At 42.8% G+C, this 14035-nt stretch overlaps 1 protein-coding gene across 1 annotated transcript in view; it reads right to left on the reverse strand.

Annotated features, from left to right (window-relative positions):
• LOC142897463 (general transcription factor IIF subunit 2-like) overlaps positions 1-9438 on the reverse strand; it is a 30676-nt gene extending 21238 nt beyond the window's left edge. The window contains exons 1-2 of the mRNA XM_076039825.1: positions 9296-9438; positions 7481-7625 (exon numbers count right to left, since the gene is read on the reverse strand). Of these exons, the coding sequence (XP_075895940.1) occupies positions 7481-7625; positions 9296-9361 (211 nt within the window). The 5' untranslated portion in view covers positions 9362-9438. The remainder of the gene's footprint in view (positions 1-7480; positions 7626-9295) is intronic.
• Positions 9439-14035: the final 4597 nt, after the last annotated feature.

The raw sequence follows: 14035 nt of genomic DNA on the forward strand, positions 1-14035 counted from the left end.
CACACACACACACACACACACACACACGTTGTGTATTTAACAAGCAGTTCTGCAGACGGACGGCAGCACAAGTCGACGAACACGACGCAGCGTTAAATCAGACATCGTACGCACATCGTACTTCTCCATTCAACACTTTTCCCGTCTCGCTCGGGGTCGCCGGGGTTCGTCTCGAGGGCGTGGAGTCCAATCCCAGCCGCACATATTTAGCTCAGGCCTGACTTATTTTTTGATGCTGCAAAACTTGAACCGTGGGTGAGCAGCCCTTTTTTCTACATTTTATATAGAATACTTTTTTTTAAAAGGCTGAGCGAGTTTCTGTACCGTTGAGTAAAATCCTCCCACACCGCACCAAACGATTCTCCGTACGCAGACGTCTCGCGCGAAGAGCAAGACAAGCGTGCGGAGGAACAACTATGATGTCAGACGCGGCTATTATCACTGGCTTATTATGCTACTCAGAAGGCGCTAATAAGCAGCTAGGGCTGCTTTTATTCACTCTCTTATACGCCTGAATGGTTAAAAGGGCAACCCTACTAACTCAGCAAAGGCTTCTGAAAGCTAAATTAACCGTCGGGATTAATCTTCCTTCTTTTAACCAGGCAGCAGCGAAAAAAAGAAGAAAGACTCGGGAGGCAGCAGGCTTATTTCTGGATACAAAAAGACTTTTAGGGGAGTTGAATGTTGCCTAATGACCTCGGCAGGCAGGGAGATTCAAACGGGGCAGCAAAGCTGTATTTTGATGTCGCCCCAATGGAAATCTTTGCCCATTATTTGGAGTAAATTGAGCCTGTTCTAAATGAGCAGGGAGAAAAAGGGAGAAACTACCTGCGCGTCAACTGGCTCCGGAGGCCAGGAAACAAGATAGAGAAAAACGTCTTTAAATTGCACCTGCGGCTCAATGGGAAATAACTGAATAGGTTAGTTTTTCCCCAGCAGAGGCAGCATTAATGTGGAATTTAGGAAGACGGTTACAAGCCTTCTGTTGTGGGGTTTTGTATCACATCTGGTGTTCACTTGTGGAAATGAGACGAAAAAACTATTGGATACACAGCTACTGTGTTAGTCAGTTTACATGTTACAACATCTCGTCCTCTCGCTTCAACAACGGTCTATTAACGGATATTGAATGTTAACATTCACAAGCAAAAAGAAAAAGTTCTTTTGTTGAAAATAATTCTATTCACCTCGTATGAGTTACAGACACTAGAGCTGTACCTACTGCGTCCTCAGTGTCGCATTCTAGCCCTCTTGCTGCGGCCGCCCCGTGTCCCGTTGGTTGGACGAGACCTTCGGTTGTTCGAGAGGCACGACAGAAATGAGGACATTGGTGCTGTTTTGCTGGATCGCACTCTAATTTTTACCTTGGGCAAAAACAAACATGCATGAGTGAGAAGAATTGCGCGGCCTCGGTAGAGCGTGATTCAGCCCGGCGCTCCACTGCGACTGCTGGGAACAAAACAAATGTGAGATTTCCATTTTTGCAAAAAGCTGTAGGGTGCAAATTGGATTGGAGCCACTCGACTATCGTGATATGAGGTTTTTTTCGTTGTCTCACCGAGGCACAGAGAAACTTTTTAGCAAGACAGAATCCGAGTTGCTGTTTTCTTCTGACGTGCTGGAGATCTACCGTTAGGGCAGCAGGTGGAAAAAGAAAAAGAAAATCTATCATTTCCACAGTGGCTCTCAGATAAAATATAAATATGACTTTTCAACAGCAGGTCAGGGAAAGAAGGCCACCGAATGGCAACAGTGACTCAACAACCACTTGTTACCAGTGAAAATCGCAGAAAAAAAAAATACTCTCAGAACAAAAAAAACATCAATCTGTGAAGATAAAAAGAAAAGACAAATGGCAAATGCATTTATAAATTTATAAAGCACTCCATACACATTCTACACCAGCAGTGAAAATCTCTCAGCCGCTCACCTGGTGCCCTTGTTATGCACACACTCCAGAACAGGAACACACTACACCTAACAGCACAAAAAAAAAAAATCATCCGTTTTCGGCAGCAGCATTCTGGCATAGTTGGAACGTGACCATCCGTCAGAAAATACTACATCTGAAATACATCTTGCAGCACATCTCAAACATTGTAAAGTTCACAGCGTCGCCACACTGCACTCTATGAAAGCTGCTGCAGTTTGGCAACAGCAAAGCCAATCAACCGTATCTGAATTTTAAGAAATAGCCCTTTGTTGCAGCACTATGGAAATGGAGCTGTTACTTTTTTGCACTTTTCTTTTTGATGTGATTTATTCGCAAATTGAACTGGATGAAAAAAAAAAAAACAGATCAGCCTTTTTCTCCTTCTTGGACGTTTAATGTGTTACTGGAAGTGTGAGAGCGAGAAACTGCTTATGTACGTAAACAAAAGTTGTGAATGCATAGCGACTGCATGGATGAGTGCATTATGTAAAACGAGCAGCAAGACTTTCAGTCTCACCGGCCTTGTCAGAGATGCAGAGCGGTGAAGTCTTGAAGTGCTGAGTTGTGGGCTGGACTTGGTCCTTGAGTCTTGGTCCAGTCACCAGCAGCTCAGCACTTCAAGACTACGATGACGACTGAGAGTCTGTCTCTGGGATTTCAGGTAATTTGGGGGCGCGGTGGTGCAGTGGTTAGCGCTGTAACAAGAAGAAGGTTGTGGGTTCTTGTTGTCGTGACATCTCTGTGTTGAGTTCAATATTCATTGACTCCCGTCTCATTGTCGATCCATTTAGGCAACGCTGCCCCGACAATCCGCAGAGACGAGTCCCGTATGTAGTCTTGAAGGTACCAGAGCAATTAAGCTCTGGTATTATTAGTATTATTAGCTCCACTTACAGCACAACGAGGGCACTGCTGAAAGCCGCTGTTGACTGTCAGCAACCCAAACTCCCAGTCTCTGGTATACACGTCAGAGCAGGGTGTTATCTCTATTCCTGTTTTATTTCCTATTGTGGCTGTCCGACTACAAAGTCATGCTGCTGGAGAGGCTTCCAGTCAAGAGATATCCTCCTGCTTCAAGCCCTCAGCCATTCATGAGCCACACTTTTGGAATGAACCTACAAAGCCAAGCCAACAACACTCCGTCAATGAAACACCTACGATAGATAGTCCGCCCGGGACCCGACTGTTCCGCTGCTATTGTGCATGTTGCGCAACAAAGCAGGGACCTCAAAGGAAAAAAGATGCCATAAGATGTTGTCAAATTTTAATCCCACTTTTGAGTCTTTGGTGTTTTTCAGGTCTGAATCGTAGAAGATCCATCTCGGTCTTAAACATCTCTTCTAATAGGATTCACTTTTAGCCAGTTGGCTTTTGACCAATCAGTTTCCCTCGCGGTGAAAGAGCCATTCGCTCTGGCAAGGGTTTAGTGTTGCACAGGGCCCCAAAAATAAGTGCAAACTTTATAATGGCGGCACAGCGTCTTTCATCAAAACTGTAGATGTATAGAATACTCAAAAGTCAAAAAAGAAGGTTTACATTAAAGACTGTATGACTAAGTCATACAAAGACAGCGTCACCCAAAGTTTAGTCACTGGAAATCTAAAGAACAAACAGTAATTTTGTAGCTGGCTTGACGTGCCGGATTACGAAGAAAAAAAACAAAAAAAAAACAAGGCAAGTGTCATTTTCATCAACAAAGTTAAGCTAAACTTCATGTCTGGAACAAGTGGCGGGTGCCAACAGAGAGACGGATGAATAAGAGCGTTACGTTTTTTTTTATGTTTTCAAGGACAGCAAAGTTTAACAAAAGCTTTTCGAAACAATGAGAAGAAAAGTCATCGAGAAAGCGAGTATTACATCTGGCTTTTTTCTCTTTTGTACCAACTAAGCCTGTTGCTTAGCAACCCCTTAATCAATACCTGGCCCTCGCCGAACAAAGCAGGACAACTAGAGTGGAAATAATGGAGGAACATTTAGCTAGCAGCCATATAGCACAAAAAGCCGCGTCAGGCCCCATTCATGTTGGTTTCAACCCGCCGCTGTCACCATCTGCAACCTGGCTATTAACTGGCTCAGTGAATACTCGAAAAGGTAAAGGAATGAAATGTCATAATTACAAAGGGCTGAAGTGCGCGTTTCACCACTCTTTCAAAAACATTGAAGCTCATTCAATAAATTGTCAATGCCATCAATGTTTCAAGCTATTTTAAAAACAGCATTTTACCAAGACCACTCGAAAAAAGTCCAGTCATCATGAGCCTGTTTTCCATTTTTTTTGCAATTAGCTGGAAAAACAATCAGGGACATGCAATTGAAATTACTTTCAAGTCTCTGTGATGAAGCCTGCCTTGTTTAGTTGCAGTGTGCATTGCGCCTCAATATTCAGATTGAAACATTCGCCTCAGAAGCAACACTTGGCCATGGTTTCGATTACCATCAATTCTCAGCGGGATGCAGTGCTCCTCATACTATTACCACATATTTCTGTTATGGTGATACATGAGAGTATGAAATAAGGAAGTGTTTGGCCTCAGCTGAAGGGAGTCTAACCTAGCCGCCGCTATCAGCCTTTGGTAGCAGCCTCGCAGGGCTGAGCAGCACCATTAATCACAGTATCCCCAGAAATGTTGGTGCCATAACTCAAGCTGTCACTGAGCGAATCCTGATTAAACCCGGGAGACTTTTCGGCCCATTCTCTGAATTTAAACACCAAATTTAATTTCAACTCTGCAGAAGAAAATGGGAAAAACGGTTGGCACTCTTGCAATTTTGCCGCTGGCTTTGTGGCCTGATTTGTGGTATTTAGAAGAACCCCGCAGACACAAAAGGTGTGCAGTAAACAAGGACGTAGCCTCGCAATAACCTAGAAACTTGTCAAGGCTTTGTGACCCTGAGTGTTGGATGAGCGGAGATGGAAAATTGTTGCGTCAGTGTTCTGTTCTGGAAACTTCGTCCTCCGTCCTCAGTCCTCTTTATGTAACATTGGACCTTTTAACATAGACTTTCTAAATGTCTATGATGCCACGTGTCCATCATGATAGCTCTGCTTTGTCCCATACTCAGTGATGTTACTGACGTATTAAGATAAATAATTTTAAACTACACATGGATGTATCTATTTTTTTCGATAATGCTTCATAATAATTGCAGCTCTGTCCGAGAATCAATGAGAATTTCGAGAGGGAGCTGAGCGGAGTGTGAAACTGCAAGTGCAGGTCAAAACGTTACAGGTACAGTGGTGTTGGAAAGCTGTTTTGTGTGCCTGTGTGTGTGTGTGTGTGTGTGTGTGTGTGTGTGTGTGTGTGTACCGGTGCGAAAGAGCGAGACTGTGGGAAAGTGAGTGGGAGACCGGTGTCATCCAACACACCTTGGCGTGGGCGGGTGGGGGCGGAGCCGAGCGTCGGTCAGGTAAATAGGGACCTCACACCAGCGCGTCTCGGTGGACGGCATATTGCTTCGTGTTTGCGCTGTACTTTCACACACAAGTGAGCCATCTGGAACACTGTCAACTTCAAGAGGAGCAGGAGGAAGGTTTTTTCTTCTCTCCCTTCTTCTTTTTTCACATCATAAAAACAAAAGTATGGCGCCGACGTACGGCCTCTACGGCTGCCCAACAACATGAGTCTGTGGATCCGTATTTCTCAAAAAACACTTTTCAGCAGCTTTCTAAGTGCTGTTTCTTAAGTGTGATAAGGGGACTGGTGGCGACTGGGATGGAGAGAGAAAATAAATAAATAATAACAGAAGAGCAGAAAAGCAGAAAATCCATTATCACATGTAGGAGGCATTAATGCACATGCCAGTGTGGGTGAGTCTAAAGAGCACGAGGGCGGTGATAGAATAAACCCCGTGGCTGTGAAGCTTTGAATCTCGATGAGGAAGGAAGCTTTAATTTGAACATTATTAGTTTTAACTGCCCTGTTTGAACAGTAACATTAGGTCAGTTCGTTATTATTATTATTATGATGAACGATGAATGAATAATTTCCTAAATTCAATGGATTTACTTCACTTATCCGTCTGGTATTTTAAGAGTCCACAGCATTAGTCTGGGGAAACGCCAGATGTGCGTCACTGCCCCCTGTTGAGCCACGTTTCCAAGGAAGCTGATTTATTGCTCAGTGTCACGCTGACTAAAGAAAAAAAAAAACAAAAAAAAATCCGAATTGGAATACAAATGGTACAGACAGTTCTATTGACCATCTGCCAAGCAAACTGGGGCTCAAAGTGCTCTTATTTGCTGCCTTCACCTTGCCTCGCTGACTACTTAATCAGAACATCATTATGTTTTTTCTCCCATGGTTTCTACTCAGAAAACATTCATCACGTGGCACGAAACCTTGAAAGCAAGAAATTTCTGAGAGCCGATGGATTTTGTTTCTTTCTCCTTCTCCACGTGGAAGTGGGCTGAAGGTCACATTCCTCGTATTTCCAAGACCCTGCTGAATAGAATACTGTTCACAAGGTGAGCTGACTGCTTATCTGCCTCCTCCGCTGGCAATGTGCGGTCTGCGTAATACCTGAAACACATTCCCTGCTAAAGCACTGCAGTCAGTACGTGTACTTTTTTTGGGGGGAAATTTCCATCTTCATTTGAAATGTAGCTTATTTTGACACAAATTGAGTAAAATAATTCAATTATAATTATCAATCAAACTATATGTATAGAGCGCTAAATCACATCCAGCATTTTTCAAGGTATTTTACAAATGTCCCACAAATCCTTCACAATGGAAAAGAGAAACCAACAGATCCCCCCAGAGAAACATGGAGCAGGCCCAGACTCACTCTGGAGGGCGACCATCTACTTGAACCAATCAATATCCGAGCGTCCACATAGCACAACTGTGTCACCTTTTTCAAACAAGCACAAAAATGATCCTTAAATAATCTCATGTTGCTAGCTAAGCCCTTAGCCTTATAGCCTTTGATCAGAAAAAAAAAGTGAACTAAAACGTGTATATACACTTTCATCATATGATCCAAACCAGTTTATTGCTCAACATGTATGTTTTTTTTCTAACAGAACCAGCACAAACTTCCAGACTCCAACAGTATGGTTATTTATAAGTGTTGGCCGCGATGCAAACCCTGGCAAATCCCCCCGGCTCATATATATGCATGACACATCGAGCAGCCAGCGTCCTCCATGCATCAGAACCCACTCAGAATACTTTCTTTAATTCTGCAGCAAGATCAATGCAGAATGTATGTTAACTGTTGCCATCTGTCAGGCAAAGTCTGTCAACGAGGTTCGACGAGATGCAACAAGTGTAAATGGAAATACTGCACAATCAATCTTGGCCATGACGTTGCATGTTGCAGGAGACACTTTTTGACGTATCGTGGAACATTTTTTGCAAACTTCCAGGTTCACAACAGCAACATTCTCACTCTGGATGTACAATTGAAATATTTTCCCATGGAGAGTTGTTTGGCTTCTAGAACAACACTCCCCCACTCCCCACCCTCTTGCGTCACCTGCTCAGCGGGAAGCCGCGGCTTTGAGGAGAAACGACAGAAGGGAGGCAGCAGACTGTGACTGACCTGTGTCGCTCTGGCTGAAGACAGCCATGGTCTGTCCGCCCACACCGTGCATGGTGAACGGGTGGTCCTTTGGCACCTGTGGCGACGCATCCTTCTCCCCCGCGGCGCCCAGGGCCGTCAGCTCCTCGCTGAGGCTGAACCGTACCTGAGGAACACAGTCGAAGGTCAAGGGCGGGGCAACACCAGTGATGTCACCAGGTTGGGCTAGGATATATACTAAACACCGCTGTTGTTCATCCCTCCAGAATGGTTGAGATGGTGAACCGTGATGGCAAACATCCAGTGACGGAAGGCAGCCTGTCCTACTTTATGTGCACGTCCCACATCCAAAGTATTGGGACAATGTCCCATATTTTTTGTTGGACACAACGGTTCAACTTCCACAAAGACCAAAGAATATGCTTCCGCTGAGAAGTGTTCATGCAAGTCTTTGACCACCAGGGAGCAGCGGCCCACAAATAGATGAATTAAACATACAAAAGGAATACTCTGTTTTGAGCCAAAGGGCTGCAAGAGAAGCATTACAGTCTTCAATGTTTATCATTTAACGCCATTAGATAATATACTGTATCTGTAGTTTGAGCTCTCATGACTCATAAAAGGTCTAAAGCGTACTTTCCAGTCGGGGTGACACGACAACCACAGACTTGTTTTATTATATTTTATTTTATTTATTAAGCCACATATTTATTAGTAGTTATCAAGGTTGCCTTTTGTAACTTGAGACTTGCACCGTACGTACACAGTCATAGCTTTTGAAATGTCATTGTACAGGTTCAGTGACAATAAAGGACCTGGATTCTGTTCTTTTATATTTGCAATGTTCCATTTATCTTGTTGTCTTTTGCCTGAGTTGCTGGAATCAGGTCACCATATGCTTTGTATTGCTGTGCATTGCTGGTGATAAATATAGAAATGTACATCATGTATTCAACACATAAACATGGCTTGACTGACTCCATTGTGACACCAGCAGGTTATTAGGTGTGACTGTATTATCGATGGAGCCGGCTTTATTTCTTGTAGTTGGATGACTAAATAGATTATTTAAGAATGTAATGGAAAGCGGTGAATATTATTTTCTTCTAGATTAATATCATTAATCAATAATCAACAAAGCATTTCTGGTGTTCATAAAAACAATTAAAAAGTAATGTCATTAACTCAAAGTGAAAAGGACACGCCCATGTTCTGTTTGCTCTCCCCCATTAGCATGAAATTGTATAATCCACCGCTACAATATTTGTGACTTAATACATAACTGTTTTTTTTTTATGATGTGGTTTTGTATTTAAGTGTTAAATTAAAAGAAAAATCAACCTTTTAAGGACCGTTTAACCTCAAGTTCAAGTGAGGGAATGCGAGTGAAAATACTGTGAAGGTGTGAAGAGCACGCCGCTAATGGAACCGCGTGATGATGGTGCTAAAAAGCAAAGAGCCAAAATGAGAAGTGAAGCTACAGAGGGCAGAGGAAATCCGTTTCACAGTCTCACCTCGGTTTTGCCTTGCTTCCTGCCAGATCAATCAAAAGTTTCATAAAGAGAAAAATACGGTGGGGTTAATGTAAATAAATCATCAGTTTCTGTTTCAATGAAAACCAGTGCGTGGACTCATTTCCCAACTTGCTTTCCGATGCTAATTTTGCCAACTTCTCCCTTCTCCGCGGCCTTCCCCCATTGCAGAGACAAATATTTTGGAACCTGACGAGACACAATTTCAGATTCGCTAAATGCGTCCCGTTTCCTCCTCTACGGTTAACTCCTCGGTGACGATTAGCCAAAACAACAGGGTTTCGTGTTCATGTTGGAGACGAACCTTGACGAGCCACACGCTTTTAATTTGTTTGACTCCAGTCAGGTTCACCTGCGTCTTGTCGGACATGGTCACTCACAGGTGGGGCGGGTCGGACTCTCCGCGCTCAGGGTGCACGACGGGAGCCATGATGATGAGTGGTTCGCTTTAATCGCCGTAATACCTCATACTTCCTGTGAGGTTTTCAAAGTAAAACTTGGCACGGCTTATTGGCGTGGTAGACAACGTTAAGACAACCAGAGTAAAGTAATAATGTAAGTAATGGATTTGCTCCTCAGTGTGAGTTTCAGACTTCTCAAGGCCAGGGTCAAGTGTTGCAATGAATATGAAACTGAAAACACACTGCACTAAACCGCAATAACCTTCATGGTATTTTCCCCGAATGTGATCGTTTCCTGCAAACTAGAGCAAAGACAAATAATTTATTCCAGTGGACTGCATCCACTCTTTCCACATGCAATGAATTATATATAACATAGGGTGTGTCAATATGCATTAATTTGAATGACATGCTGTTCCCCGTGTTAGCGTAGAGGTGTTAGCGAAGACTGTTAGCACCACCATGTGGTGAGTCGAAGAACCTGCATCATCTGGTCCTGCAGCACAATCCCTGCCAGAATCTCGCTCATTGTTTTAAGTGCTCACTAAAGACATTTTGCTTGCGCAATACCTACCATGTATAATTGTCCGTGGTAATCAAGCCACATCCCTCTCATTTGCTGCAGTCTCTTATCAGCAGGGAAATGAGCTCCAGAAGATTTATTTCCCACACTGCGCACTAATTGATGCCCGAAAGACCTTGAGATAATTCCCACATAACTCGCCTTGACATGCAGTCAGTGGTTGGATGTTGGTTTACGCTAGAATATGTGGAGAGATTGTCAATAGAAGGTGTTTTTTTTTGTTTGTTTGTTGTTGTTGTTGTTTTTTTGCTTTGGGTTGGCTCAAGTGTTATGAACGTTCTTTGAAATTACACCAAATTATTATTGTTATTATTTTTGTCTGTGAGATTATAATATTGCATTAAAATCGTAGAGTAAAGCACAAAGCCCGTAGTTATATAAGTAGGAGTTATTCATCATTATAATGGAGATTTTTTTCCCTCTCTTGTGTTGCACTGTTTGATTGCACATCAGGAGTGAGACTGATTCATTCTGAATCATGTAATCATGTATTCAATAGAGCTTTGTATGACTAAATGGAACTGCTGTTATGGAGGGAAATTCAACACACTGGACTAATTATTGCGCATCGCGAATGATGTACGTACTTGAAACCAAGAGTGAGTCAATATTATCTCTCAAGGTTAATTTGAGTCTGTGCTGTGACCAGCACGCAAACGAATTATACATGAATTGAAAAAATAGAACGTTAATGAAACAATACGGCGTTATACTTTCTTTTTGTTTTGTTTTTTGTTTTTTATCATTGAATAAATTCAATAATGTCCCTTGCTATGGGCCCACATAGTAGACACTAGACAAATAAACTTGTCTATGGAAGACATAGTGTGATTTTATTGTCATTTTTACTTTGGCTGCTGGTTATGTCACAAGCACGCACTGTTCCTTCATTTTTAATTAGAGGAGGCATGTCCCTTTAGTTAAACCATTCAAATTTGATTAGACGACACTCAATATTGGCTGCTAGGCAGTCGTTTGTCTCTGAACAAATCTTGAAGCATGACGCGATCTGGTAGATAACAATAAAACTCAGGGGGGGATATAATCATCCTTCCTCCTGCCTGCTTTCTCTTCTCTTCCCACGCTACCCAGTCCCTTACCCTTTTTCTCTGCAGTTGTATTGCCACCTTGTGGGCAACGAACGAAAGAATTTCTGATGCCATTTTATTCACCCTTTTTTGTTACATATGATGGAAAATTTAAGTTTATCAGCCCTATTTACAGGACACTTTGACAGTTCAGGGTGTGAAATCAAAAAGAGACAATTAATAAGAGCTGCAACAATTTTCACCTCAATTTCTTTTAATCAGAACTAAAAAAAATTTTTTTACACATTTTTAACGAAACAAGGATCACTGTTGGCTGTATGCAGTCAAGTTTATTTAGCATGGTCAAAGCACATTTTTAATTCCTTTCTCTGTACACAAAATAGGCAGCTCTGAAAGATTCACATTTTTACTTAGATCCCTTGAATGATACAACTCACTGAGTTAATATGCATATCTCCTGCCTCCCGATTTGATGATTCGCTATAGAGCAATCCAATTTGCCTCAGAAATGAACCTTTTTTTTTTGTCTTCATTTTCATCAGCCCTTTGCTCTATGACTTCTTCTTTTTTTTTATCAGGAAGATCATAAAATTCGCACATGATAGCAGCAAGTGGTTATTATATAATCCATCCAAATGGATCAACAAGCTGAAGGGGCCCGAGAGGACCACGAGCAGCGAGCTGTGATTTAACTTGGGGTGAACAGCCGTCAACACATTCATATAAACTGAGACGCTGAGATGTAAAGACACATTCAAAGTGCCACAGCTGCTGGCAGCCATGCAGCCATTTACAGTATCAGCATCACTGGAATTTGTTGGGAACTCTGTGTGTGTGTGTGTGTGTGTGTGTGTGTGTGTGTGTGTGTGTGTGTGTGTGTGTGTGTGTGTGTGTGTGTTTCTGCAGACAAAACTTCCTCTTTTTCCCCAGGTTTGAAACTCGCTGAAGGAGCAGAGTAGCCGACTATCAGTTCACTGCATTGTTGAAAGAAAGCCTATGAAACCTCTTTTCATCAGGGATAAAATGAACTTGGCACCAACTGGCTGAAGGCTTCTGCTTTCCTTCCTCAAGGTCACTGTGGCGTTGAGGTAGGCATCATTCTCTGCCCACATTCTGGGGTTACGCTTCAGGAGCATGCTTGGCAGAGTGAAACCAGCCATTATTAAATGCCAGCACACTGATTTATACTGTGACGCAGAGAAATGACCCCATCACCTTTAGCGACTGAGGTCACTTTTACAGCAACAGATAGAGGCTGTTTTGAAAGACTGATGGAGTCGCTGCCTAAGTGATTGTTCTTCAGCTGTGTGTATCACTGAGAGCGGTTTCACGTCATGACTACATGACATCCTGGTGTGGACTCACCGACCGAAATAGGATATTTTTGGTCTGGTTGAAGGTCATGAAAGGGTGTGTTGTGTGATTGAGTCAAAGTTTATCATAACAACAATGAAAAAAGAACTTTTGAACCAAATATGAGCACCTCATTTTATATCACTGACATAATAAAATCATCAAGGACGGGAAATATGAAAAATAATCCTTAGAATATAATGTGGCAGACTTGCAGTGAGACTTGAGTGCAGTGCTTTTATATCTCAAACCATTGTGTAACCATAGTCCTTTACACAAACCCTTCTACTGCTCTCTGGCAAAAGTGTCGGTCCACTTGAACACTCATGTGTGCCACCTTAGATTCTCTCCTTCATTATTAAATACAGCCGCTCTCAATTTACCCTTTCACTCATCAGGCGGCCACTCAGGTCTAAGGTTACCGCTTTGATTAATTCATTGTGCTGAATGTATGCTTGCCCATTTAGACATAGAAATAAACCATTTTTAATAATGTGACCCTTTCTTTTAAATATATGTCCAAGGTCTCTCTTGAAGTCTCAAAGGGGGAAAAAAAGAAAAAAATTCCACTGTGAAGCTGTCAGACCTCGAACCACAACAAGCACCGAAAGGTTATGTATAGACAGTACATGCATGACTGTGTGGGCCCCCATGTGATGTTTACCTGTGGACGTATGCAAGTTGATTTGACTCATGGCAAACTGTCACCGAGCCCTGTGGAGTTACTGTAAATATTGCTTGAGAATTGTACGGACATGAAAAGCATAAAAGCAGTGCCTGTAAATCATGTCACTTAGTTATGATTTGTTTTTTGGAGGGAGTTTAGGGAGTCTCTGTCAACCTGTTGCTTGGGATCTGCACAGAAATAGACTAGTGACTGTGTGAATCATCCCTTAAGAAATATAAACAAAAAAAGTACGTGCAGGATCATTTTGATTAATCAAAACTACGCTGTTAGGTTGAAATGAGTCAAATTCTAATAGCCGAATGCAAATTCCCCAACAGCACTTCCCCCCACATCCTCTGCTTTCACGTTGACATGTATGGAATGTACAGCAGTGCAGAGAGGCTGAGAGGATACAGTACATATTTATATATACATAGAAAGAAAAACACACACAGAGGAATTTGTCAGGAGCTGTGCGGGTGTTTATACATCGAGTAACACACACTGCGATTTCATGACAGAGGGAGGGGGTCCGGCCAGTGAAAATAAAGCCGGCATCTATTCTCGCCTCCATTCAAAACAGGGGGAAGCTCAGTGGACACAAGCCCCAGACAGAGACACAGACACCCTGCCCCGCATCACTGGACACGGCCCCGGGACTCTCCGCGCCCAAAGCCTCTGTTGTTTCAGGAGTTTGGGCTCGTTTTGGGCTGCCACCCTCGCCCCTCTGCCCTCAGTGCTGTTGTGCGCAGGATGGGGCAACTGCTTGCGAGCACCGCCAATGCAAAGTTCAACAAACACACGGCAACAAACATGTAAAAAGTGGGCGGCAGCAAATGGAATAATAGCAATTAGGATGGAGGTACATCCGCTACTCTGTGCTGCAGTAGCCAGAAATCACTGGTGACTTTCTGTGTCTCCGTGCAGCAATTTTTGTCGCTTATCTCAACTTTCCGGCCTCCAGTTTTCTCTCTCTGCTTTCATATTTTTT

This window comes from Nelusetta ayraudi, unplaced genomic scaffold (assembly GCF_046127955.1).
Source record: "Nelusetta ayraudi isolate G7.1 ecotype Tasmania unplaced genomic scaffold, CSIRO-AGI_Nayr_v1 ptg000060l, whole genome shotgun sequence".
NCBI classification, from domain to species: domain Eukaryota; kingdom Metazoa; phylum Chordata; class Actinopteri; order Tetraodontiformes; family Monacanthidae; genus Nelusetta; species Nelusetta ayraudi.